The sequence below is a fragment of the Passer montanus genome, unplaced genomic scaffold, assembly GCF_014805655.1.
Source record: "Passer montanus isolate IOZ18808 unplaced genomic scaffold, ASM1480565v1 scaffold51, whole genome shotgun sequence".
Classification (NCBI taxonomy): domain Eukaryota; kingdom Metazoa; phylum Chordata; class Aves; order Passeriformes; family Passeridae; genus Passer; species Passer montanus.
Window position 1 is genome coordinate 1669069 of NW_024370041.1, and position 26787 is coordinate 1695855.

Sequence of the window (26787 nt, forward strand, 5' to 3'; positions counted from 1 at the left end):
ACGTGTGGTGTTGGGTTATCTTCAGTTTGAGCATTTGTTTGAAAAAGCTGTTTGCTTGGTGAAACACTGGCAAGAGGTTCCTGTCCTGTTTTCTTTGGAGAAAAGCCTTGCAGCTAGGAGCACAGCTTCTTTATCAGCCTTGTACAGACCCCCTGAATCACTGAAAATAAACTGCAGTCTTCCTAATGTGTGTGGTTGAATTGAGGCTTTAATTTCTTGACAAAGCTCCTCTGTTGTGAAGCCAAGTAAGAGAAACTATTGAACTACAATATCCAAGAGCTCAAGCAATAAATATAGCTTGTGACTTTAAGCCTACCAGCTTGGTTTTCATTCAAGAATTGGAACCATGCTGTGCATTTTGATTATTTCTTCCTTCTTTTGCAACTGCAGTGCTTTTTCACCCAGAGCACTTGGTGAAAAATGACTGTTCCTTTTCCTATAGTGAGTCTTAGCTGTGAGTTTCATTCAGCTTCAAGCATAATCTTCCCATAACTGCTGACATTCATTGCAGCAGATGTGAATTTGGGATGTTTGATGGTGCATTACAGCTCTTGCTTGCTGTTAAAATGTGAGATCCATCTTGCTCAGGAGCAAGTTCATGGAGAACAGGGGCTACAGCCAGAAAGGTCTCTCCTCTGTGACAACCAGTGACCTGTTTAGGAAAGAAAGAGTCATTAAAACTTGTATTTATTATTTGAATGTGCTTGGGGGTGTTACATTCTCAGGTGAAGATGGAGTGGGTTTAGCAGAGAGAACAGCAGCCTGACCAAGTGCTTCATCTGTTGCATTCTCTTGATTAAGATACTCTGGCTTTTCATGGCACAAAGAGTACAGTCTAGAGGATGAATTGGTGTTTAATTTGAACCTCTGGCACTGAAATCAGTTTCAATTTCTCTTAAATCAGTTTTACTGAAATAAAATACCTGGGAAAGAGCCATCCTGGATTCTCAGATCTCTTGCAGCAGTGATTACAGGCTTTACCCTTCCGGTTTCTTTCCTAAGAAGAGAAGCAAAGCAAGTAATCAGAATGAAACCTAAATTCCATCTAATTTGAATTTTTACTTGAAGAGAGTGTTAAAAGAGTGCCTTGACTTTCCAGGATTTTCACTGTCATTTCACTCTTTTTGCTAAAAAGGAACCCCTGCCCTTTCATTGTTGGATTCTAGAGTTTGGCTACTTCAGGAGTTATTTCTCAGTTGTTACACTGAGGTTTTCATTGGCATCAGCCAAGCATTAGCACTGCTTGCTGAAGCAAAACATGCTTTGCCTGACCAAGTAACCCAGCAAATTCTAGGAATTTGTGACAACTGGCTGGAAAAATCCCCAGAGGTGGAGCGTGAGAGCTGCCTCTGTCTCAAGCTGTGAGCAGTTAGTCAGTAGCAGTGCAATTTATTTCCAGGTGACATGCTGTAAAACAGATCACTAAATGCAGACTGAACTGACAGAAAAGGAGAAAAGTTTTCTGAAGCATTTTAATGTCATCAAACTCAGTTTTCTTGAACGGGAGTTTGGCTGTTGCCCATCACTACTAACTGGTCACTTTATACTTCCAATGGAGTAATAGTGAAATGAATTTTGATTTAACTTCAGAACTCTTGTATTTTGTGCTCAAACTTCTGTAAAAAGAGATCCTTCCAAGAAAATTGAAATGCTTAAATACTGAATATGGGAAAAACACTGTCACTAGATGGAGCCAGTGGTCTTTGTATGAAAGGAGCACACAAATACCCAACACAACTGCTTTCCAAACTGCTGATAAATCTTCTCATTCCTCCTTAAATGTTAAACAAAGACAGGTGCTTACATTGGTAATGCAGAGACAAGCCTTTCATGTGTCTTAATAGTAGTGTAGGCCAGTTATGGGCGGTGCACAGATTTGTTGATTTTGTTCAGCTAAAGTGAGAAAGTACAAGTTCATGTATCTGACTGATTTAAAACTGCAGAGATCACAATTCTTGTAGAACAACTGCTCCTGTTGCAGGCTCAGTACCTAGGGAAGCAGCAACTCACCAATGCACTAAAGCAGCACTTTAAAACAAAGGGTTTTCTTTCCAGCAGGCTGATTTCTTTGCATGATTTGCATATTTTTGAAGTACATAGGATGATATTACTAAGGAATGATATTTTGGAAAAGTTACATGTCGTTGTTCATGTTTTTGCAGACCTTAAGTGATGTTAGAAATTTGAAGTTTCCACCATTGTTCACTCAGAAATATGCACAAGAGGTATGTACAGCTGATGCTATTAATTATAGCCTTTTCATTAATAATTGTAGCTTTTTTCCTTTGCTTTCCAATTGCTTTGCAGGTAAAAATGTAGAAACCAGGTTGCTTTCATGTTATTAAGATGCATTTCTCTATCCCAGTACTTCTCTACATTTCAAAGCTATAACATTGCAATAATGGGCACGATGACACTTCTGTCACAGTTTTCCTCCAGGAATACATTTTTACCTGGCTTCCCTTTGTCACTTACAGTCATTCATTTCACATACATCCTGTCATGATTTCCTGCAACAAATCCATATTCCCAAAGAGAAAGTGCAAGACTTGAGACAGGTAAAGGAGAGGCTCTAGGTAGCACCATGGCTGTATGGGATCCCCTCCAGAACTGCACCTCCCAAGAGGGAAATCACATGAGCAAATTGTGCTGTGTTCTCATTAGTCAGGTCTGTAAAGTGATGTGGTTGTAGCTAAAGAGGAGGTGATGTACAAAACCTCCCCAGTAAAAAGCTGAGGTGCTTTCAGGTGTTCAGGGTAGCTTCAGACCAGTGGCCAGGTGAGAGCAGCCTTTCCTGCTTTACAGCTGAAAGCTGCCTGGGAGGAGGGGCTGTGCTGTGCTCAGCAGGAGCAGGACACTAATTCTGATTAAATTTGAAACAAATATTCAAACTACTTGTATATTTAAAGGAAAAATTCTAATTTGCCACTAGAGAAATTCAGTGTAGCTAAATGTGTGATGGCTAAACATGAATCTAAGAGTTACATATAAATTATGTATCATACATTTAATTTTGATTGCAAATAATGTGAAGTTTTTTATATCTCTATTAAACCTTGAGTCCAATGACAATAAAGTCACTTTAAGAGATGCACAGTGATACATTTTAAAATATTTAGTGCACATCTAACTGCTGAGTCAAATAACACCCCCAGCTGCTTTCTGAGTTATTTGGCTATTTTCCATTGGTTCACATAATATGTGTCATGTTTTCTTTCAGTACACCATGGTGAAGGACATGCTCTCTCCAAGTCCCACTGAACGACCAGAGGCTGCAGCAATCATAGAAAATCCTGTCTTTGAAGACTTGGAGCTCCCACCCAAGCCTGTGCTCAGGCAGAGGTCACGGACAATGAGCCTATCAGGAAATAAACATTCCAGACAACCAAGCAAATAACTATCCTCAGGATCACTTCTTCCACTCGGCAGGTTTCACAGGGATTGTTCAGCAGAAGGATCCTATGATGCAGAATGTTCATCTTGGGAATAGTTTACTTCAGCTTTTTTTGCCATGTTTAATGTGTAAGACGTGTTGGACAGATTTTTGTTTACTTTGACAGCCAATGAAGCCCAGTAACCAAACCTTTCACATTCCATTTTCCTTACCTTTGCTCTCCTAAGCGGACGGGTCCAGCTGCTGTGCTTGCCAATATTGTGCTCCATTTTCCTTTTTTTTGTGGGGGGTGTCTTGGGTTTTCTTGAAGCTTGTAAATGTCAGCTTGCTGGGTGAGTGAGAGATCTGTAACATGTAAATAGAATTAAAATACTGTATTTTTATAGAGCAAATTACAGTCTCTAAGCCTAGTGAGTGTCTATCTGGGTCACTTGCTCTTTGGTGAAATGAAGATGATTTTGAAATTAACTTTGACTCCATTTTTGTCCCTGGTGGGTAAACTGGGAATCTGCACTATTTTTAAAGCAAAAAAGTACCACAGTTGTACATATTGTCATTGTCCATAGCCTGTCATTAGAGGAAATAATTTCATATTTCTGCACTACAGTAGATCTTAGGGAATGCATCTTACACAGATGAAGCTGTAGAGAAGGAAAAGGAGCTTTTTGCCATTAAATGGGGGGTTTTATAGGCAGTGGTTGGAAGAGCCATAGTCAAAATTATGTGCAAAAATGTTGTGGTTCTGAAAATTTAAACCTAATGAAGTCATACATGTCGTATGTAATCTTGTAGATTTGTACTTTTTAAAAAAAATCAACTGGTAGGCATTTGTGTAATCTGCTAATTTAACTGCCTAATGCCATGCTTTTATTTCTCACTGTAAATATGTTAATTTTTATTTATAAAATACAGAATCAATCCATTTGGGTTGGTGGTGTACAGGATGCACTTGCTGTAATTGTTGAGTGCATTGATTATTGTGACTTCTTTCAAGTCTAAATGATTTAATAAACTTTTTTTATTTATAAGACAAAATAGTAGTTGCTTCTGTTGGAAGCCTGCATCGGTGTGTGCTGCAGATGGCAGCCCTGTGCAGTGGGAACAGGATGGGCTCTGCATTCCTGAAACTTCCTTTACTTCCCTGTCTCACACTGGCCACAGCGTGTGTGATGACGCAAAACCCAATGTGCTGCTTGGAAGTGAGACAGAATCTGGAGAAAGAAGGGAATTGAGCTCTAAACTGGCTGGATTATAGATGCAATTGCTCACCAGAGAGAGGAGAAGGGATAATTCTTATGCTGTTAGAGCTGTTCTTGTACAATTTTATTTTTCTGTTTTACAGACTTAAATTTGTTAAAGTCTCTGAGATCAGTTTCTTAAAAACATACTGAACTCAGATCCTTCTGGGGATTACTCTACTGTGGTGTGACACTGTGACCAGCAATGAAACCAGCTGACACCCTGCAGCTTTGTGATAAGGCAGTAGATTACAATGATTGTCTTCCATGTCCTCTTGGATAACTCTCCCAGATACTGGCTTGTCCAGGTGAAACCAGAATGCTGCAGTGAGTGTCTCATCAGGAACAGAATTTGTGTTTAGCTGGGTTAAAGCAGGAGAGTTAAGTGTGTCCTCTTCCCTTGGCTGTCCCTGTTTGCATCAGCTGCAGCTGCACAGTGAAATGGCCACGTGTGGAGCCTCTCTGCCCTCCCTGCCAGCTCAGGGATCACAGGTGGAGCACGGCAAATGAGGATTAAGATATTTCTGACTTGCTGTGGATGTGGATGTGGGTAGCTGCCTATTCCAAGGGCCCTGCAGCATTTCAGTACCAGACGTGGCATATGTGTTCACACCAGGTGTGCCTGCATATTCTGGGGTGTTAATTTGCCCTCAGAGGGGTGGATGAGTCCTCCCTTGTGGGGACTCTGCCCAGCCACAAAAGCATCTGGCCATGCTCAGCTCTGAACTGCTTGGTCAGTCTTTGCTTCTCTCAGCACTGGAGTGTGTTGTCCCTGTCTTTGTCCCCTATTGCTCCAGGGTTTGACAGAGGAAGGCTCTTCTCTAACCTGGGAGGGTTTCCTCTGAATGATGTGTACCTTTTGTGGAAGAACACCCAAACTGGAATAGCTTTGAGCTCACAGCCCTGCAAAAGGAGCTTTGGCCTGGGGTTCTGCTGTGCTGTCCCATTCTTTCACAGGAAATTGTCTCTCCCTCCTTTCCTCCCCCATAGTTCTTGGGAATGAAACCCCATTCCTTGTCCTGTTCTATCAAAATGAGCTGGGTGCCAGCAGCAGGATTTCTGCCCTGCCCACCTTTGTGCCCACAGGATGCTTCCCCCAGGATAAGGTGTAGTTACCACTTCCATGTTGTTGCTGGAGTCAGAGGGTCACAGGAGAATCTCTGTTGAACCCCAGGTCAGGGCTGTTTTTTTTACCAGCCTCTTGAGAGGGAACTTCTGACCCTTGTGCTGGTTTCTTCAGTAGCTCAGCTGCTCCAGGCAGGTCCTCCTGCATTTGCTACCTCTGAGGACAGTCCCCTGCTACCTTTTCAGAGTAACCCTTCAGTGAGGCACTTGTAGCTTTCCTGCAGGGAGCCAGTGCTGTTGGAAGTCCAGATGAGCACTTGGGAGTAGTAAAAATAATTTCCATTTATCATGATTTTTTTATGTCTCTGTGGTATTTACTACAGTGTACAAGTAATAATTCCTCTTCACATCCCATCTTCAGATGGTGTCACCAGCTGTAGCTTTGAAACTGCAGTGCTCCTGCTGTTGCAGCAAGTCTTTGTCATCTCCTGGGGTCTGCCACAGGGAATGTCCCCTTCCAGAATGAACAAGGAAACCCACAGATAATTCACAGAAGGCCACGGAAAGTTCTGAATATCCAGATGTTGTAGAAGCCAGTGAGCTGAACCCCCTAAGCAACAGCCCAGGCTGCAGAGTGGTGCCTCTTTAGGAAGAGAGCACATCCCTCCTCTAATTCCCATACACAGACTGGCACACGTGGAGTTATTAAAACTGGTCAAATCTGCAATGAAACTTGGAGATGAAAAGCTACAGTAGCTTGATAAGAAACACTGTATACCTGACACAGATCACCAGGATGTGCACAAATATAAGGTCGCATTATGCCATACCGGTTTGGTTTTTTTTACCCAACATGAAGGTTGAATTTGTCTTAGAAAGTGCTCATTAGAAAAATAATTATCCAGGAATTAATTAGTTCCATTAATATGTAACAAATTGCCCCTAAAATATCTGAGTTTCTCGTTATTGAAACTGTGGAAGGTGAAGAAATGCATCTTTGTTGTATTGTCCCCAGCTGTAATATTCCAGCCCCTCCTTCCCCTCTTTTCCTACCCTTTGTTTTTCCTTTGGGATGTGCTCCAGCACTTTCTGTATCACCACCTCCAGCGACTGATCCTGAATCCCTATGACTTGGGTTTGCCCTTCGGGGCACCGTTGGGCACCGTCACGCTGTATTCCAGATCTGGAGCGGTCTTGGAAAACGTGGCTATGGAAACCATGTCTTCCCCAGCGTCCACCTGCGACCTGCGCCTGCACAGGAGCAGCTTCTTGAGGGCGTGCTGGAAGTCCCTGTTGAGGAAGGCGTAGAGCAGGGGGTTGATGGTGGAGTTGCAGTAGCCCAGCCAGGTGATGATCTTGAAGGTGCCGAGCAGCACGGTGCTGGTGGAGTCGGTGCCTCTGGCTGCCAGCCAGACATTGAGCACGAAGTAGGGCAGCCAGCACAGCACGAACACGGAGATGATGATGCTGATGGTCCTCGTGGCCTTGTTCTCCAGCTGCAGGTGGTTCTGCCTCTTGCTGTTGGGGTGGTAGTGGATCTCCAGCGTCTGGGACATGATGCGCGTGGCCTTGAGGCGGGAGGCTCGGTAGATGAAGAAGTACATGCTGCACATGACCATGAAGGGAAGGAAAAAGGCCAGGGCGGAAGCCACGATGGCAAAAACCCAGTTGGTGACGAAGATGCATTCCCTGCCCGCATCAAAGTCCACCCCGGGGATCTCATTCCAGCCTTGCATGACAGGAAGGAAGGAAATGAGGGAGGAATAGACCCAGACCGTGCAGGTCATCACGATGCATCTGCAAAAGGAAAGAGATGCGGAGAGGAGGGAGGGCCTGAGTAATTTTGGATTGAGAACATCCAGTGCAATCCAATCCCCATGGTAACCTGTGTGGGATATCACTGCTGAGCAGTCCAGCAGGGCGTGGAGAAGGGAAAAAGCTGGACTATAACAAATTCAGACTTGCATACCTCTAACAATTGGGTAATTGATCTGTAGTTGACAAAATTGGGGTCAGCTCAAGGAGTGCTCAGAGCTGGCTGAGAAAAGATGAGGAAAGGTTTTGCAGAAGATGTTTGTTAGTATTTGAAGCAACAGCGTGTAGATATTTTTTCTTTCAGCTTTAGTATCTGGCCATTATCTCACCCCCTGGGGCCTGATGAGGATGGAGCTCATGGACACCACATGGCAGAATCTGCAAGGGGGGCCACAGATTGCCCTCCTCTCTTTGCCTGTGATCCACAAATCACACACAGCATGAGTGACAGTGGGAAAAACATGCCTGAACCCACCCTGTAAAGCACTCCACTGCTGCAGTGTGCTCTCTGCCCACCCTCAGATGACTTTCCTCACCCTGCAGTCCTCATTTCAGTCTTTCACATGAAACCCTCATGGGAACTCAGAAACTCTCCTTGTTTTCCCTGAATATCACTTCAGAAAAGATGATGAGTTTAAGAGAGGGAGGACTACAGCTGCATGGACCCTCTGGGTCTCCCTTCACCTAGGCCTCAGAAGTTCTTCAAAGTCCTTCCCCATCTCTGAAAATATTTAAGGCCAAGGCTTGAGCAACCTGGTCTAGTGGAAGGTGTCCCTGCTCACAGCAGGGGGATGGAACAAGGTCATTTTTAAGGTCCCTTCCAACCCAAGCCATTCTGTGATTCTGTGACATTCCTGTGAAACGACTGCACAGGGAAAAACCTGTAGGTCCAACTCAGCCCGTATCACTGGTTTGTTTCTACCCCATTTTGCAACCCTTCCTTAGCTCTAAAAATATTCTCCCAGGAGCCTCAGCTGCATCCTCCTTGTCCTCTCCTACACCATGTTAAGCATTTAATGCAGTTTTAAATGGTGAAAGTTCCTTTCTCCACATCCCTCTGCTCATTCAGCTCATTCAGCCTCAGATCAGTGTAGGCCATGGCCAAGTGACAGCCTGGAGGGACCCCAAGGGAGGAGCAGCTGCACTCACCTGCCCCGGGACATCCTCCTGGAGTAGTGGTAGGGGGTGACCACGGAGCAGTACCTGTCCAGGCTGATGAAGCACAGCGTGACGATGGACGCGGTGCAGAACATGACATCGAAGGAGATCCAGACTTTGCAGAACAGCTTCCCAAAGAGCCACATCCCCGTCACCTCGTAGATGATGCTGGGAGAGGAAACAGGTGGAAATGAGAGCTGGAGGGGCTCTTTGTGCCGTCCCTGCAGGTGTATGAGGCCAGGCTGGGTGAGCAACAAAAAAAGGAGCACCCCACACCTAAAGCATGACTGAACAAGAGCAAAGCTGTGCTTCTTGCAGCCCAAGGGCATTGAGAGAGGTGCTTTGCCCCACAAAACTCCCCAAATTTACATCTGCACAGCTTGTTTATCACAGCATTCTTCCAGTGCCTGACACAGCACACTCTTTTATGATTTCTCCCCAATTTCTGGGTGAAACATTCATATTTTTTGAGAAATCCCTTTGCCCAGGATTTTTCTTCTGGGAAGCTGAGAAGCCTCAGAGAAAAAGGAAAACAATATTATCTCATTTGCTTCTCCTGTGTTTTGCTCCTTTGGAATGTGTTTGGAGATTGTTTCATTGGATTCTGCTGTGAGTTGTTTTCACTCTTTGGCCAGTCAGGGCCAAGCTGTGTCAGGGCTCTGGAAGGAGTCACAAGTTTTCATTATTATCTTTTTAGCCTTCTCTAAGTATCCTTTCTGTATTCTTTAGTATCATTTACTATAGTATTCTTTAATATAATATAGTATCATAAAATAATAAATTAACCTTCTGAGAACATGGGAGTCAGATTCATCATTCCTTCCTTCATCGGGGCACCCCACAAATACAATTCCTGGGGCATGGGACATCTCCAAGAAACTCACTTCACATCCAATCAAATGCTTCAAAACCAGGAAGGATTTCCACTCTTGGTTAAAAAAAATACAAAATAACAACATCCTAGGAGGAAGCCCATGCAGCTTGTACATAATGTGGCTCATAAATGCCTCAGCAAGGTAAACACACCAGCAAAAACAGACACAGTACCAAAAATATTTCTAACAAAGTCAAGAGGGGCCTGTGAGAAGTGAGCAGTGAAGGAAGGAACATATGGCAGCTGTAGGAAGGCAGATGCATGTTCCTGTAGCATTCAGTGAGATGCCATTTGCTTCTTTCTTTCTCCAGCTTTCTGCAACTCCCAAGGTGCTGCTGAAATCACCATTGTGGGTGAATTTGATGAGTAATTCCCTAGTCCTGCAAAGCTTTAATTATCCTGTAACTTCTCAGCTTGCTGGTAAAATACAGTGAGCTCAGGGCTGCTGAGCTGCAGTGCTCAGGTGTCCAGCAAAGGGGAAAGATTCAACCTGATGTCAGGAAACAGTGCCTGAGCTACATCTCATCACACCAGTTCACTAAATCGATTTGTGAAGGCTGTTCCAGAGCACAGCAACTGCTGTAGGTGGGGGCAGTGCTGCTGAAGGGTCCCAGCCCTCAGCAGCTCTTTGTTACGTGGGATTCCATGCAAAAATTCCAAGCAAACTACAGCAGAGCCTGTCCCTCCACCATGGGCAGCATGGAGGATCCCACAGCATACTCATGGAAAGGTTTCATGGCTCTTTTACAGAGGGGAAATGAGGCATTAGAATTGGAGCACGGGTTCAGCTCTGCACTTGGGTGCTGTTTGGCCATTCCTCAGAGCCCTCCTTACCCCCAGAGATGCTGCAGAGCTGTGGTGTGCCCTGCTCTCCCAGAGGGAGATGTGCTGCACACGGATCCCAGGTGAGCAGGTGCCCAGTTCTCACCTGCACACATCTGGTGGGGTGCACCTGACCTGCAGATGTCTCACAGCACGAGGTAATGGACACCTGACCCCTCTTCTCTCAGGTAAAAAGTCTCTGCAGCTTGGAAATGCTGCTGGATAAGAAGGAGTAGTAAAAGCCAAAAAATCCCGCACAATGAAGTCACCCCTGCCTTGCCCTTTTGCTTGCAGTGGAAAAGAATAGCTGGAAATATTCAGCCTGGAAATCACAGACTGGCTGGAGTACTCAGACAACAAGCTGAGCTCAGCTGAACCACCCCTGCAAACCAGTCAAGCCAAGAACAAAAGAAAACTCTCATTCTTATGAAATTAAGACAACAAGGACAAATTTGTTTTTCCCTTCTGCCACATTTTCCTGAGCCAAACTGCCTCCTGAGATCAATTTTTTTCCCTCCCTTTGGCACGTAATAACCTGCCAGCTGAGGAGCAAACTGAAACCCAAAAGAGCAGCACAGATGTGAAGCCAAAACAGTGGGGAAGTGTGAAACAGCAGCCACTGTGCTGGCAGGGCTGGACAAGGCTGGTGGAGCCAGCAGGGCCCATCCCTCAGGAATGGCCCACCAGGAGCTGGCAGGTTTTCCACCAGGCAGCACCAGGACACTCAGGAGGGGCACAAAGCACCAGCCATGCTCTCACATTTGCTCCCCTTTGTAATTTTTTGTTGCTTAAGTAAAACATCACTAAAAGTAGATTCAAAATAGATAGGAGAAAGAAATTTATTTTTTTTTACAGTGAGGATGCTCAGAGATGCTGTGTCTACTCCATCCCTGGAAGTGTTCAAAGCCAGGTTGGATGGAGCTCTGAACAACATGGTGCAGCTGCCTGTGTCCCTGCTCAGTGCAGGGGTTGGGTTAGATGACCCCTAAAGGCCCCTGCCAACCCAAACCACACTATGGTTCTATAATTTCAGAGCTTGAACTTTAAATTCCTTGAGCATAGAATTTAAGTCAGTAGTAAAATTCTTTCTACAAGAACATCATTAACTGCTTTTTTTTTTCCACCTGATACCATGAACTTTTAACTCAGTTTATAATTGCTTGTTGGGACAATATTTTTCAGTGCCAAATTCAAAGGAATAGGCAGCCCAATGAGAACTGAAGCATAGAACATGAAAACAATTCAGCTTCCTCATGCTGCCCCATGAACTCAAAACAGTCTGCAGCTCCCTGATTTACACAAACCTCTGGCTGCTTTGCAGGACAAGACAGCCAGGACCACAAGCCAGCTGCTTTCTGCTTTTGTTTCACTGTTTTATCCAGCTCCCATACATATAAACCTCATGCAGGGACACCTGCCCGCTCAAGAGCCTTTTCCTCCATGAAATGTGGGGGAAGCCTAAATTACTCTGCTTATCCTGAATAAGCTCCTTACATTCCATATGCAGGGAAGAGATGTGGGGGAAGCCTAAATTGCTTATCCTGAATAAGCTCCTTACATTCCATGTGCAGGGAAGAGGGAGCAAGGACTGGAGCTCCACACACAGAGCTGGAAATCAAGTTCAGATGAGCAGCCAGGGTCCCTGTGTGTCCAGCAGGAAAAAGACCCTTGGGAATTGTGTCTCCATGCATGATAAGGGATGATAACACAGAGCAGAGACAGGGAAGCACATACAGCCACCAGCCCTTTGCAGAGCCCAGCCCTGAGCCCAGCAGGTGAACCCCAGCCCTGCCCCAAGAGCAGGGAGAAAGGACATCTGTCCTCCTGTGCTCCCACCCCACAGACACTCCTCACCTGAAGGGCATCACCAGACAGGCCACGAGGAAGTCTGCCATGGCCAGGGACATGATGAACATGTAGGTGACAGTGCGCAGCCTCTTCTCCACCACGGGGCAGAGGAACACCACGGTGTTTCCCAGCAGTGTCACCACGTCGATGAGGGTGAGGACCAGCCCCACCAGCACCTCCTGGAGCCCAACCCCTCCCCTTGCAAAGGAGGAGGCAGCAGAGGAGAAATTAGAGAGCCAGGATTCATTCCTGTCCGTCAGCATCTTCCCACTGTTAAAATCTGAATGAGACAAAAGGGGAGAAGAAGAATTACTTCAATGATGATTTGTAGGTGGGTGAAAGGGGGGATGGAAATAATATTTTGCTTCATTTTCTCCAGGAAAAATCCACATACCCTGCTGTGCCTGTGTCCTGGGTTAGCAGCCCATTAGAAGTGTCTGAAATCCTCCGGGTAGGATAAATGTAAAGCATTGACTGAAGTCCTTCACAGCAATTAAAAGCCCTCCTGTGAATGAAAATGCATCATCAGATGAAGCATGAGACCAGAAAAAAAAATAGAAATGTACTGAGAGCAGAGAGAGGAAAAGAAAACAACAGAAATCAAAAATTAAAGCAGCTGGGCTAAATCCCACTGAACAGCATGCCAAGTCCACATAATGTGGGGGCTGGAACTAGATGATCTTTAAGGTCCTTTCCAACCTAAACCATTCTGTGGCTCTATATCCTCATTACCATCCTTGCCACCCCCAGACCAGCTGGGGCTGCTTGCCCAGCCTGGCTGCTTCCACAGCCCCACTGTTCAGCCTGTGCTGTGCCCTGGGCTGTCCTGGTGCTTTTTCAGACTCTGAAGTTCAGGGGTTTTTTACTACCACAGTGGGCAGCTCCATCCCCCAGCCTGAATGGCCAAGCAGGGCTGCCAGCAGCTCCACAGGGAGCAGAATCATGGGATCACAGAGTTATTTGGGCTGGAGGATGATCACATTGAGGTGCCTCAGGTGCAGCCCTGACCCCAGAGTCAGATTCCCTCTGGGCCAGATGGGAGTGATGCTCCCAACTCCTTAATTGGGGATTTTTCTGTGAGGAAATCCACATGCTTGGGTCCAGAGCTCAGTTCCCAGACTCTACAAATCTGGGAAGGTGGGAATGATGCCCTGCACAAACTCCAGCAGTTCAAAGCTCACTGGTGTAGCTGAGGGAACACAAAGACAAAACTGTCTTTGGGGGAAAAAAGAATTACAGAAATGTTTCCTGATGACAAATTGTTATATTTAAATATCATCCCTTCTCCTGTGAGCAGGATCTGCTTCCACAGTACCCTCAGGTCAATCCCACATCTCCAGGGCATCCTGCTGAGTGCAGTGTGAGGGTGGGCCTGGATAACATCCCTGTAGCCCAACTTGCCTGACCTCACAGGGGCCAAACTTTGTCTTAGGAGGGGTGTAAGAGCAAGGCAGCTAAAAGTTCCCAACATCTCTTTGTCCTTCCTGCAGCCTATGGTCCAGAATTGCCTCTTAAGGTGTTTTCAGTGATTTCTGAATCATGAAATTGTCCTACCTCTCTGGCCCAGCAAACTTTTAGCACCCATCACCTCCTATAGCAACAACTTCCACGGCTCAGCTCTGCACCAGCAGAGAAACCTCTCTGTGCTTGTTCTGAGCCTGCCCCAGCCAGCTGCATTGGGTGCCTCTGGTCCTTGCCTTGGAAGAGACACCACAGCCCATCCCCACCCTGCGTGCCACTGCTGGGCTCCTCAGCCTCTGTCACACCCACCAGCTCCCTCCTCACCTGCTCATTCCTCACTGGGAAGCAGCAGAGGATTCCTGCCCATCCCTCCTGCTCCTCTGAGAAGGACCAGAGCTCCAAACAAGCTCCAAGAGGTAAATGCTCTGTGGATTTGCCTAAGGGCATGATCTGCTCTGTCCTGCTCCCCTGTCACCACCATCCTGACATGATTTGCTCAGTGAGTGGCACTGAGCTGCCCTTTCCCCTGGGCTGTGGCCATCCCAAGGTTCTGTTCCTGGGCAGCAGCAAGAGCTCAGAGTCCACTGCTTTAGATGGGAAAATAGCATGAAATGAGGACATTGAGTTCTCTTCATCTTTTCAAAACCCCATCACTTCAGAGATTAATTCCTTCTTCCACTGTAATACTCAATGAATCTCATAAAAACTTTTTTGCACTTCATTAAGTCAGACGTTTTCCTTCCTGCCCTGGTTAAACTTTCTTTAGCCTGTAAATATCACCATTTCATGATTCACAGACTCTAGAACCCCACATATCCCAACCCCTATCCCTGTAAAGAGCATCCCTGACCTCTCTGTAACTCCTCTCATGCACTTTCCCCTCCTGCATGTCACCTTTCAGACAAGTATTTTAATGTGGGAAATGAATATGTAGATTTCTACAAATCCATTTCCCACATTTTTTTTTTCACACAGGGAACTTCCTTCTTAACTCAGGACTATTACATTTCCTTAAAAGCCCCCACCATGAAGGACTATATTGAAAACTTTCCAGAATTCCAAGCAGCCTACTTTCTTTTCCACCTGCTGACTTCTTCCAAGCATTCCTACACAACTGTGAAGCTGGGCTGCGTTTTCTGAAAGCAGCAGTGACTTTGTCTTTGGATGTAATTGTCTGCTCATGCACCTACCCATCCTTCAAAATCCTCAGCTCCATCCCCTCACTTCTGTTTATTTGCTAGATGTAGTGGCTTCCTTTCTTGCAAGTAAAAACTTTTAAAAATTAAAAATAAAATTAAAAGAAGACTCAAGCTCTCTAGGAAAGAAAAAATAAAGAAGGAAAGCTCTTCCTCACTGGAGCTGGGAGCCACTGGCTGAAACCTGAAGCTCTCCTGCTCCTCCAGCACTGAGAACAAGCAGGTTTTTTGGACATCAAATCAGGCAGCCCCCTGGGCCAGCACTGCTAAAAGTCTGCAGGGTGTCTTAAGTTCCTCAGTCCTAATGAAAATGCTCCTTGGACAGCATTCCACATCCTGGTAACACCCCATAAAAAAAACCAAAATAAAATAAAAAATCCAGTCTCCAGCTCTCCCATAATTGCCAGGAAAGAGGAGAATCTGTGCCATTCTTTCTAACAGCTCCTCTGAGGATGTCATCAGGCTGGATGAGCTCCTGTGGAACAGTTGGGTTTCAATGCAGCCACATCTCCTGGCAGAAGGAATTGTTCAGGCTGTTCTCCTCCCTGTGTGCTCCACACAGACAGCTCGGGGACAGTGGGATGGGAAATCCACAGGGACATGGGTGGGAAATCCACAGGGACATGGGTGGGAAATCCACAGGGACATGGGTGGGAAATCCACAGGGACATGGCACGTGGCCACACAGGAGCCAGGCTCCAGAACCCGCCTCTGCAAGGGCCGTTCCCTGCTCCACAGCCATCCTCCATCTCATCTCCCACACCTGCTGGTGTCCTCACACCTCTGGTACCTCTACAGGATCTGGAAAATGCCCTCTGACCCCACCTCAAGTTGATCCCTGACCAGTTCAAACACTTGAGCACCACCCAGTGAACCCCTAAAGCCCATCCAGCATTAGGATAGGCTCCTAAGACATGAACAGCAAAAAATCAAGTTTGATGAAAAATCATTTTTTTAAAGGAAAAAAACCAAACTATGTCTAATTTTAAAGCTTAAAATATTCGGTCTTCAGGTTTTAAAAAAGCACTGTCAAATTTTTGTTCACGGGTAGATGAGATTGATAGATGAGAATTCTGGATTAATTATTTGGGTTTTTTTTAGATGAGACAAGAGGGTTTTGAAGTTGCACCTTCCTGCAAAGAACGACTGTTCCCACACAGTCATTAAGTTTGTATCAGTGTTAGAACGACTCCAATTAAAGCAGATCATTACTCACATTGCTCTGTGAACACACACCACTCTCAGACTTCGAGCAGAATTAGGACAAGGTTATTAGAATTAGTCTTTGTGAGCTCTTTGTGCTCCTCAAGTCCATCTCAGCCACCAGCCTGGGTTCAAAGGTCTTCTCCAGTGGAAAACTCACAGCAGCATTATCCTTAATGCAGGACACACACAGGAGTATGACAGTGCACAAAAGCAGCAGACAGATGTGCCCACACTCACAAAACACCAGAGAAACACTCTTGTCTTTTTTTTTTTTTTTCTTTTTTTATCAACAAAAGGCTGAGGGACTGGAAATAAGCCTGTCCTTATTTGACATCCATCTCTCCAACAATAAAAACAAGGGATGATGGGTTCTTGAAACTTCAGGTTTGCACCTTGAGCTCTAACTCAGAGTGCAGACAACAGGATCCTGCTGCCCCCGATCCCTTTCAAGAATCCCCTGGCAGAGTCCCTGGAATCTCATCCACAGTCCCTGTCACAGCCCAGGGTGGATCTCTGGATCCTTTTGCCTCTGACTGAGAAGCCCACCTTTACCCAAAGTGTGCTAAATTAAGTAAGTTAACTAAGAAGTGCTGCTCTCAAACTGCCTGGAGAATTGTCAACACGGGGAAGCAGGGGGTGATGCCATCTTAACCTCTCTGTGGAAATCATTGGGACAAATCAGGGCATGCCATCTTTCCCAGGGATGCACTTCCTCAGCTTAAAATATTGGAGCTTTAAAATACTCCTGTGAGCTGCAGCAGCCCATGTGGCTACACTGCTGAGACAGCCCAGTCTTTCTGCAACATCAGTCCTGCAGTCTTCCCTGTAGGAGCCCTCTTAAACCAGAGGGAAAAATGCCCAATTGTACCAGGATATGGGATCTTCCCAGGTTTCCTGGGGATCTCAGGGGTTTGCAGTGAACTTTTTTGGATATCATAATTTTACTTCCTTTAAAAAAACTGATGGGTAGGATTCTGCTCTGAGGCTGCCTGAGCAAAGAAACTCCACTGTTTCTCTTCCCCTTTAATATCCAGAAAGTTTGATCTAATTTGTTCAGCAGATAAATCCCAAGCTAAAGGTTAATTTCATCAGTAAAAGGCATATTTTGACGGCAAGGGAGGGGGGAAAAAAAAGCTCTGCAATCTCAAAGCTGACTGCACTTTAAAATCTTAGAGGAATTATGAAAACTGGAAATGCATTACTGGGAATTATTTGCTGTTCTCTGCCGAATCAGGCACAAACCAGCACACGGCAGCAGGGAACAATGCCTGCCCCAGGACCTCGCACACCTTTCCCTCCTCCTCCCCATGAGAAAACTGCAGCAGCTCAGTGATTTTTGAACAGAGCGAGCGATTTGTCGAGCTGTGGAAGGCTGTGGGTGGTGATACAGGAGGGGGAGAATGCCTGGGGATGCTTCCACCGGCACAACACGCACTCGAGGCAGCGAGCGAGCCCCGGCGCTGACTTTCCTTCCCTCTCTCCCCCTCTATCCAACTTCCCCGCTGGAAGGACAGCGTTTCTCAGGGCACGATTTCTTTCCACCCCCAAACCTGCGCTCCTACATCCTCTCGGAGAGCCGCGGGGCTGGGAACTGTGGGAATCTATAAAATCAGAGGGTTTTGGGAAAGCTGTGAAAGGCAGGTCTGCCGGCGGTAGGAACAGAGTGAAACACGACATCCTTACCCTCCAAAGTGTCGGCAGAAGCAGCCCAGAGGTGCCCCCGAGCCCGGAGCGTGTTTGCCCAGCTGCGGGCACCGGGGCTGGGATCCCGGATCCCTCCCCAGGGAGCTGCTCCCAGCCTGGCTGCCTGAGGAGGATGGTTCCTGCCCCGAAGCGGGACAAAACCCTCATCCACAGCGTTTGGGATCCCCCCGGCACACGGGGACGATCCTGCACGGCCACAGCAGGTCTGGCAGCCCCGGGGACAGAGGAGGGACCGGGGCGACATCGCAGCAGCAAAACTCAAGGCGAGGTGAAACCCGCGCTGCAAACACCGGGGTGCTCACCCGGGAGGTCAGCAGCTGAGCCGGGGTGCCAAAACCCCAAACCCTGGGGTGCCAAACCCCAAACCCTGGGGTGACAAAACCCCAAACCCTGGGGTGCCAAAACCCAGCCCCTGGGGTGCCAAAACCCCAAACCCTGGGGTGCCAAAACCCCAAACCCTGGGGTGCCAAAACCCAAACCCTGGGGTGCCAAAACCCAGCCCCTGGGGAGGCAAACCCCTCACTCTCTGGGGAGCAAAACCCCCAACCCTTGGAGTATAAAAACCCCAACCCCTGGGGTACAAACATCCCAACCCCTGGGGTGCAAAAACCCCAAACCCTGCGGTGCAAAGCACCAAACCCTTGAGTGCAAAGACACTACAACCGGGGCGCAAATCCACAGCCCCGGGGTGCCAAATCCACCCTCCCTGGGGTCAAACCCGCCACACCTCTGGGGGCAAAACCCCCAACCCCCGGGGCAGCAAAACCCCCGGCCCCAGGGAGGGCAAAACGCCGAGGATGCTGCGGAGAACATCTGCATCAGCCCGGGGAGGGGCTGGGGTCCTGCCCGAGGAGGGGATCTGTCTTGGAGGTGGGGAATAAGAAGGAGGAACTCTTCCCGAGGTGTTTGAAGGGGGTCTGTCCTTTGGACAGAGGGTTCAGGACGTGCCTGGGGTAGCCTGCAGCAGAGGGGGTCCCACCCGGAGCGGGGAGCGGCGCCCGGGGGGAGCCCTGGCCGGTGTCAGGATGTGCCCGGGGATGGCGGTGAGGATGAGGATGGGGATTCCGCCGGCAGCACTTACCGAGGCAGGCGGAGGAGCCGCCCCCTCTCTCCTCCGCCCCGCAGCGCCCGCCGCTCCCGCTCCAGCCGGGAATCCTTCCTTCCTTCCCTCCGGGAAACGCTGCTCCCTGTCCTCCTGCTTCCCAGCCAGCCCTTCCCACTCCCCCTCGGCAGCCGCGGGCGCACGGCGACCTGATGCGTGAAAACAGCAATAAAAAAAAAATACAAGAGGCGTTCCGTGGGTTTGGCTCATAAACCAGGCGGAAAAATCCGAAAAACGCCGGGCTGGAAGAGGAACCTGCGGCGGGATGTCACCCGGCCAGCCGCGCTGTGCCTCGTCCCCGAGGCTGGGAGGGCTGGGCTGGGTTTGGGGAGCTGGCAGAGGGTTCTTTAGGGATATCCATGGGATAGCCTGGCTGAGCTGGCCTGGGCAGGACCGGCCCCGTTCCCAGCTCCGGGAGCTCAGCCAAGAAAAGGAGCCCGGCGAGAGGAGTGTGAAAATCATCGGGTTCTTTGAGTGCTGGGGTGAGTGCCGCACACCAAGGAGGGAGGGTGTAACCCTCGGACACAGCTCCTGTCCCAAAACAACCCCCAAATCCCGCTCAAAGGCATCGGCTCCTCACGCTGAATTGCTGTCACTGGCATGCCGGGCTCCTTTTCCATTTGTTTTCCAAAGATTTTTGCAAAGGGTTTGAAAGCTGGCTTCACCCACCACCAAAAATGACACTGGAGAATTTTTTCATTGGGTTTTTCAATGGATTTCTGAAATCTCTTGATCAGGGTTGGTGGAAAGTAAAGAAACTCAGATTTACTGTTCTCTCCCTGGAACAGTTCAGCTCCTGGCTGGCAATTGGCCTCTCAAGGTTTCAGGCTTGTCTGTGACATTAACACCCAAACTGTGATGCAAGAGCATGTTTGGGTCATTTTGTGTCATACTTATTGCTTCAGAAATAGTGGATTGCCCTTTGAACATAATAAAATCTTTAATTTAAAATACTTTAAATTATGGAGTTTCCACCCCAGGAGGGAGAGGGAGAAAAGAAAAAAGAAGAGAAGAGAAGAGAAGAGAAGAGAAGAGAAGAGAAGAGAAGAGAAGAGAAGAGAAGAGAAGAGAAGAGAAGAGAAGAGAAAAAGAATTATGACACTGCCAAACATACTCTAATCCCTGTATTTTCCTTTAATATGAACAAAATATTTTCTATAAAGCAGGAGAAATAAGTAATGTGTGAACCAGAGTTTTCTGTGAAGTTAGAGTGATTCCATTACTTTAGTCAAAAAAAGCTTCCATGTGTTTCTGAAAAAATCAGCGTTGACAACTTTGATGTAAATAATTTAAATTATTGTGTTTAAAGTTGTCTTCTAATTTACATTTAATTTTTAAAAGTTTTAATAAAACTTGAAATCTGAGCAAGATATTTTATTTCTGATAAAAAAAAAAAAATTTTCAAACCTGAAGAAAAGGTTCACCGGCCTCTTTGAAAGCTGAGCTCTTGAAGCCACTTTTTCATCTCCTTCTCACTCCATTAATGCCACTGAACCAAACAGGAGCATCTGACCAGGGAAGATAAGTAAAGGGGTAGAAGTTTTATTTAAAAGCTTATACCAAGGTCTTTTATTTCTCCATTTGCTGACAAACAAACATCAACAAATAGAATTAAAGCATATATATTATATACACGTTTTATATAAATTATATTTTGTGTCATATTAATATATTAAAAGTATAATAAATATATTAAATTGCAGAAACAAGAAAAAACTTGTGATTCTTAATAACATCTAGTTTATGGGGGGGTTGGTTTTTTTTGTTTGTTTGTTTGTTTTTGTATTTGTTTTTTTGGTTGGTTGGGGTTTTTTTTTGACAGAACCTTCCAAAAGCATACTTTTTCATAGACCCATGGAATCACAGAATGGACCTTTCAAGGTCACGTAGTTCCAATACCCCTGCCATGGACAGGGACCCCAAATCCTTTTTGTCAGGGCTGCTCCTGGTCTGTTCATCCCCCAGCCTGGACTGACAATGGGGTTGCATCCACCCAGGTTCAGCACCTTGCCTTGCCAACACCCCCTTCTCCTTTATTTCCCTTGAATTCAGAGTAAAAAACCAGTCCAAAACTCCCAAGGGAAGCTGCCTCTTTCCCTAATTAGCGTTAATTGCCCGTTCCTGGGGGTGGGAGGGGTCTGTGCCACGTCTGTGGTACCAGAGGGTGGCACAGCTGGGTCCTGGCTTTCCTTTGGCTGGGCCCTTCTTTGTCCCCCTGGGTTCCAGGCAGGCTGTCAGGCTCCAGTAATTGAGTTTTTATGGAGTAGAGAATAATAGCAAAGGCCTGCAGCTCTTCCAAAGCACCAATCTCAAAAGAAATGACAAAGGAGAGAGCAAAACAGCCAGAAGAAGTGGTCTGGACAGAGTGCTGCAAATGCTGTGTCAGCCACTCACATTAATGTGAGCAATTCACCTGTCACAAACCATCAGAAAAAAAAACAACATTACAAAATGTAACATTTACTGGAAATTCAAGGATATTGTCAAGCAGGGATTCCTGAGATTTCTTCTCATGGGTTCTGGGGTTCTGGTTTTACAGTATATTTTCATTATATTTACATTATATTTTCAGTGCTACCTGGAAATAAAGGAATAAGGGAAAATGGAGTTTATTTAGCTTCCTGACCTTTACAACAAGAAGGGTAATAGGAAATGTACATTTCAGAGCCTTTTGTATATCAAAAATAGGTTGATCTTAAAAAAATTGAGAAGTAGTAGAGCTGTTTATGCAGACACCGAGGTACAGCTCCTTAAACTGGCAGATAAGGTGGTGCAGGGAATACTCAGGAATGGTTTGAGTCTTCATTTATACTCAGTGGCCACTTGGACAGCATTGTTAAATCCCTTGGGAAGGAGGGAAGGAGGAAAGGAGCTCAGGCCAAGTTGCCAAGTAGGACTCAAGGAAACTTTGTGGGTCTTGGACCTCATGGTTCAGCAGTGGAGATGCTGCTGTGGCAGGTGATAACCCCACCATGCACAGAGATTTACAGAATGCACAGAGAATGATGGATAAAATAGACCTGTAATTCAGATGGCATGGGGCAAATCGGCCCATAGGAGTGGCAGCTTTGGTGTTTTCCTTTGCCTCCTGAGGGGAGCCTGTCCTGACAGCACTGCCTCTTCTCCAGCCCCTCCTGAAGGCAGCAGCCTGCTCTGGCACGCTGCACTCGGGCTCTGCTCTGTGCCAGGCTGCTCTGGCACCCTCACTCCATCCCTGTGGAAGTTCCTGAGTCACCAGCCAGGCAGGGAAGCTCCCCGGACACACCATCCCTGGTTTTGCTTTGTCAATATCTTATGTGCTGCAGTGTCTGAGGCACTCCTTGTGCTTGATGAATTCTACCTGACAAATTCTCTCTCTCTCTTCCTTCATCAGGCCCCATATATTTATATTTTCTTTTTCAGGTGGGATCTGTAATCTTCCTGCTTTGACATAATCACTCCTGAAATGATTGCTTCTGTTGCCTGTGGGAGGCTCAGCTGTTCTGTGCTGCTTCCACTTCCCCCTCAGACCCCAAAAGGGGTTTCTCTTCTTCCCAATGGGTATCTAGGGGGTATACACCCCTCATTTTTTCTGTCTGAACAATATACAATTGATATTCTGGAAATAAATAATACAACTATTCCCACTACTTTCCAACAATGTTTATGCTGGTACACTTTTAACCCTGCAAATACCTCCACGTCTCTGGGTGTGCCTCAGCTGAACAGCAGCATGTGTCACACTGCTGAAAAATTAGCATTCTCCCTGCTATCAAGGGAAATGGAGAGACTCAAAACATTCTTGGTGAAATCCATGGGAATTACTGGAGCCTGAGATAGTTTATTAGATATTTATTATCATCACAACCATGAATTCGAGGCAGTAAGATGGATATGCAGTTATAGAATAATAGAAAAAATAAAAGAAAAAAAACCTCAAAAATTTAAGCTGGCTCATGAGAGCTGGTGTTTGTACATATCAAGAATTTTGTAGGGATATGCTCGGTGGTTCTGGTCTTAAGGGCAATTTGGGGTCATAGGATCAATCCCACTTGGAGAGGAAGGAGAGCAATCACACTTTAAATCTTCAGAACCGAAACCCTGAAATGCTGTGGGCATCTCCAGCCCAGTGTGGATTCAGCCCAGTCTCTTTTGGTGCCCAGGATGCAGATGTGACCCCTGGCATGGAGCAGGGCACTGGACCCAGCCCAGTGTGGATTCAGCCCAGTCTCTTTTGGTGCCCAGGATGCAGATGTGACCCCTGGCACGGAGCAGGGCACTGCTCAGGACCAGCCTGTGACTCCTCTGAAGCTGCTTGTCTGTAGTTTCAAGGTGACCCCCAGCCAGGGAATACCATGCAATGACTCCAGTGATTCAGAAGGCTGAACAAATGCTTTATTAAGCTATACTATATTACACTACATACTATACTAATACTGTACTAAACTATATTACACTAATACTAAATAATACTACTAAAGAAAAACCCGTGACCCTTACCAGACAGTCACAACACAGCTTTGGCTAATTGGCCAATCAGTCCAAACAACCATCACCAGAGTCCAATTAACAAATGACTCTTCAGTAAACAATCTCCATAACACACTCCCCATGTGCCAAACAACAGGAGCAGCAAATAGAGATTAGAATTGTTTCCTCTTCTCTCTCTGAGCTTTCTCACTACCTTCCTCAGGAAAAATCCTGGAAGAGAGAAATATGTCTCTCTCTGTTCAGAGAGTATGTGAATACCACACATGATGATTGCAAATTAGTTCCAAAATCTTTTTTCTGTCACTCCCCATGAGTTTCCCATTGGTGCAAAGCAGCCATGTGTGTTTGCCAGGGGGACATCTGGTCACTGTCCCCAGAACTCTGCTGATAGAGGCTGTAGGTACTGAACTGAGTTAATCAGTACATGAAGTTTTGTGTCCAGATTCTGCTCTGTCATGGATTTTCCCTTCAGCTAGAGGAGAGTTTGAGGCTCATAAGCTCTAAAAGCACATCCAGACAAAGAAATGGCCCAGCTCTGCCTCATGACTTGCAATGGTAACAGCTCCTGAGAGCTCTTGAATGTTGGAGCTGTTCTCTGCAGCTTCACTTCAGCCACACTCTGGTGTCACTTCATGGAGGAGGGAGCAATTCCAGCTGAACCTTCACCACTGTTTGAGGAGATTGGGCATTTCATCCCAGAGAGGGATAATGGATCTGATACTGCCAGAGCACTGTCCTCTCACAGCAGCTCATAACCCAACAGGGAGATATCCTGTAATTCAAGCATGTGGCATTCTCTGAAAAAATCCCTTTGCCCAGGATTTTTCTCCTGGGAAGATGAGAGATCTCTGAGAAAAAGGAAAACAATAATTATCTCATTTGCTTCTCCTGTGTTGTGCTCATATATGGAGTATGTTTAGAGATTGTTTACCCACAGGTGATTGTTTCATTGGATTCTGCTGTGAGTTGTTTTCGCTGTTTGGCCAACCAGTGCCATGAGTTTACAATCAGTGCCAGGCTGTGTCGGGACTCTGGAAAGAGTCACAAGTTTTCATTAATATCTTTTTAACATTGAGTAAGTATCCTTTCTGTATTCTTTAGTATGGTATAGTATTCTTTAATATAGTATTATAATATAATAAATTAGCCTTCTGAGAACACGGAGTCAGATGCATCATTCCTGCCTTTGTTGGGGCTTCCCTGCAAAAACAATACAAGCAGAGGTATCCAGGGCTGGCAGGGAGCTGTCCCTGAGTTTACTTGAAAGCAATAATGATTTTTACAGCTGTTAGACATCAGGAGACTCTCTGGGAGCTCTGGGTAACTTGCACTGGAGTGTGCACACCTCTGCTAGGTATTTTCATGGAATTGCTTTCTCACATCTCTGAGTGGCTTGTTTATCTCCCTGTACCTGTTGGGCAGATGATTTTTATTTGTGTGGGAGATCTCTCCCAAAATTTGATGGTACTTCTAAGCAAAATGCTTTTCCCTGTACAGGGCATGTCCCAGGTATCAGATGGTCAGGCTTTCACCATGGTCACACTCCTTGCCATGTTCACACCATGGCACTTTCACCTGAGGATCTCCATGTTGTGCAAACAGAAACCCTCTGTCCAGAAGGAACCTTGGTATTTTTATCCTTAAACTGAAACCCAGTGAGTAACATTCCCCAAAGTGCTCTCTAATTATGGGCTCCTCCATTCCTAGGCATCCAGATTGGGCTGGGCTTGCAGCAGGGGTGTGCGTGATGTGTGCTTTGAGTTCTCAAAAAGCATCAGGAAATTCAAGCCCAGGAGGTATGAAAATACTCAAACTGAGTCATCAGAAATGAGTGGACATTTTTTAAGCCTTCACTGCCTGCCAAAAGCTGCACAATGACTCAACATCACGGTCTGAGGCAAAGCCTCTGGTTCTGAGTGTTACCTGTTAGACCGTGTCGGATGTGAGGGATGGAGAAAATTATAAATCTAGTCAGAAATGCCACTGAGGAGACACCAGAGATCTGCTGCAGACACCACCAACGGGAGTTGCAAGGACTTTTTGTTGATCTTGGAAGAAAAGACATCACTGATACACAAAACAGTGTCCTGAGAGAGAGGAGAGCACTAAACACCCACAGACAAAACCACTGGGGGAAAATCTCAGGATATCCTACATGCTGTATCAGGACACAGAATCTATTTGAATAGCTGCCATATTTTAATTGCTTCCAACAATCCTGTTTCTTGGCTCTGTTGTGTATTTCTAGCAACAGTGCTGAAATTATTGTATAACTCTGAGGAAGAAAAGAGAAACTTATCATCAGAAGCACTTGTCAGGCTGAAATAAGTTGCCAGAGAAAAATTTCTTTTTCCTTGTTATTGTTCTCCTGACAAGCTGGACAGGGGCCCTTTTCTCTCATGCTGAAAAATCTAATTATATACATGCATAAAAAAAAGATAGCACCAACCATTTGTCTCGCATGACTCACCACTGTCTTTGCAAATGTCATAAATGCTGGCAAGCAAACTACAATCACAGAACACATTAGTGTCTCACAAGGCTGCCTGGCTTGATTACAGGCTGGCAACGATTAGGCTGAGTAATTGGGAGAAGATGGGAGGAAGATTTCACTGGACATCTGGGATTATTGTGTGCAGGAAGCACGGCAGGAGACAAACCACTAAAGGACAATCCTGTGCCTTCAATGGCAATCCCTGCTGCAGGCTGATACCATTTGTACAGCCCAGAAGAGATGAAGAAACAGAGCTTGTAATTTAAATAAATGGCTGTGAAACCCTTTATTCATGTATCACTTGGGCCTCCTGTTTTAAAGAAAAAAAGGGGATCCCTGTCTGAAATAAATCTTCATGGCCACCTCCTGTGCAGGAGCAAGGCTGGAAAGCCCTGCCCTGCACCAGGTGGTGGGAGGAAGGTTTCTGCCTCACCATGGTGGGACCTGGACACCCTCACCAGGGCACACAGTAATTGCATTTCATTTCCTCACCAACCCCACTGGAACACCTGGGTCCATCTGTATCCTTCTGGGTTCTGCAGCACCTCTTCCTCTCTGTCCTGGGGCTACACCAGCTCCTGAGGCCTCACCTGCTGTGCTGTGTCCAGCTCTGGGACTCCAGCAGGACCTGGAGCTGCTGGAGCCAGTCCAGAGGAGGCCAGGAGGATGCTCAGAAGCTGGAGCCCCTCGGCTGTGGAGACAGGCTGGGAGAGCTGGGCGTGCTCACCTGGAGAGGAGAGGGCTCTGGGAAGACCTTAGAACCTCTTCCAGGGCCTAAAGGGCTGCAAAAGAGCTGGAGAGGGAGTTTTGACAAGACATGGAGTGACAGAAAAAGGGGAAATGGCTTCAAACTGAGAGAAGGCAGGGTTACATTGGATGTTAGGAGGAAATTATTTACTGTGATGGCAGTGGGGCCCTGGCACAGGTTTACTGGAGATGC

General features: G+C 46.4%; 2 protein-coding genes across 5 annotated transcripts in view; one reads left to right on the forward strand and one right to left on the reverse strand.

Annotated features, from left to right (window-relative positions):
• Nucleotides 1–4422, forward strand: part of EIF2AK3 (eukaryotic translation initiation factor 2 alpha kinase 3) — a 42574-nt gene extending 38152 nt beyond the window's left edge. The window contains exons 16-17 of the mRNA XM_039723918.1: nucleotides 2163–2225; nucleotides 3221–4422. Coding sequence (XP_039579852.1) covers nucleotides 2163–2225; nucleotides 3221–3397 — 240 coding nt within the window. The 3' untranslated portion in view covers nucleotides 3398–4422. The remainder of the gene's footprint in view (nucleotides 1–2162; nucleotides 2226–3220) is intronic.
• On the reverse strand, nucleotides 6–20385 carry LOC120509374 (probable G-protein coupled receptor No9). Of its 4 annotated transcripts, XM_039723922.1 has the most exons (9): nucleotides 19139–19579; nucleotides 18863–19032; nucleotides 12609–12719; nucleotides 12221–12494; nucleotides 8662–8838; nucleotides 5749–7494; nucleotides 3607–3739; nucleotides 924–997; nucleotides 6–652 (listed from the first exon to the last, which is right to left on the reverse strand). In XM_039723922.1, the coding sequence occupies exons 4-6, from the start codon at nucleotides 12475–12477 to the stop codon at nucleotides 6822–6824; spliced, it is 1107 nt and encodes a 368-aa protein (XP_039579856.1). In that variant the 5' UTR covers nucleotides 12478–12494; nucleotides 12609–12719; nucleotides 18863–19032; nucleotides 19139–19579; the 3' UTR covers nucleotides 6–652; nucleotides 924–997; nucleotides 3607–3739; nucleotides 5749–6821. The 4 variants fall into 4 exon arrangements, with proteins under 4 accessions (XP_039579856.1, XP_039579853.1, XP_039579855.1 ...); XM_039723919.1 differs by lacking the exons at nucleotides 6–652; nucleotides 924–997; nucleotides 19139–19579 and adding an exon at nucleotides 20291–20385 and having other exon boundaries at nucleotides 3624–3739; XM_039723920.1 differs by lacking the exons at nucleotides 6–652; nucleotides 924–997 and having other exon boundaries at nucleotides 3628–3739; nucleotides 5705–7494.
• Between the last annotated feature and the right edge of the window lie 6402 nt (nucleotides 20386–26787).

Excerpts from the sequence above, each read along its gene's own strand:
- LOC120509374 (XM_039723922.1), bottom strand. The coding sequence starts at position 12,477 with ATGCTGACGGACAGGAATGAATCCTGGCTCTCTAATTTCTCCTCTGCT. Across the intron at positions 8,839-12,220 it reads TGTCTGGTGATGCCCTTCAG|CATCATCTACGAGGTGACGG; the intron begins GTGAGGAGTGTC and ends TTCCTCTCCCAG. Across the intron at positions 7,495-8,661 it reads AGGAGGATGTCCCGGGGCAG|ATGCATCGTGATGACCTGCA; the intron begins GTGAGTGCAGCT and ends TTCCTTTTGCAG.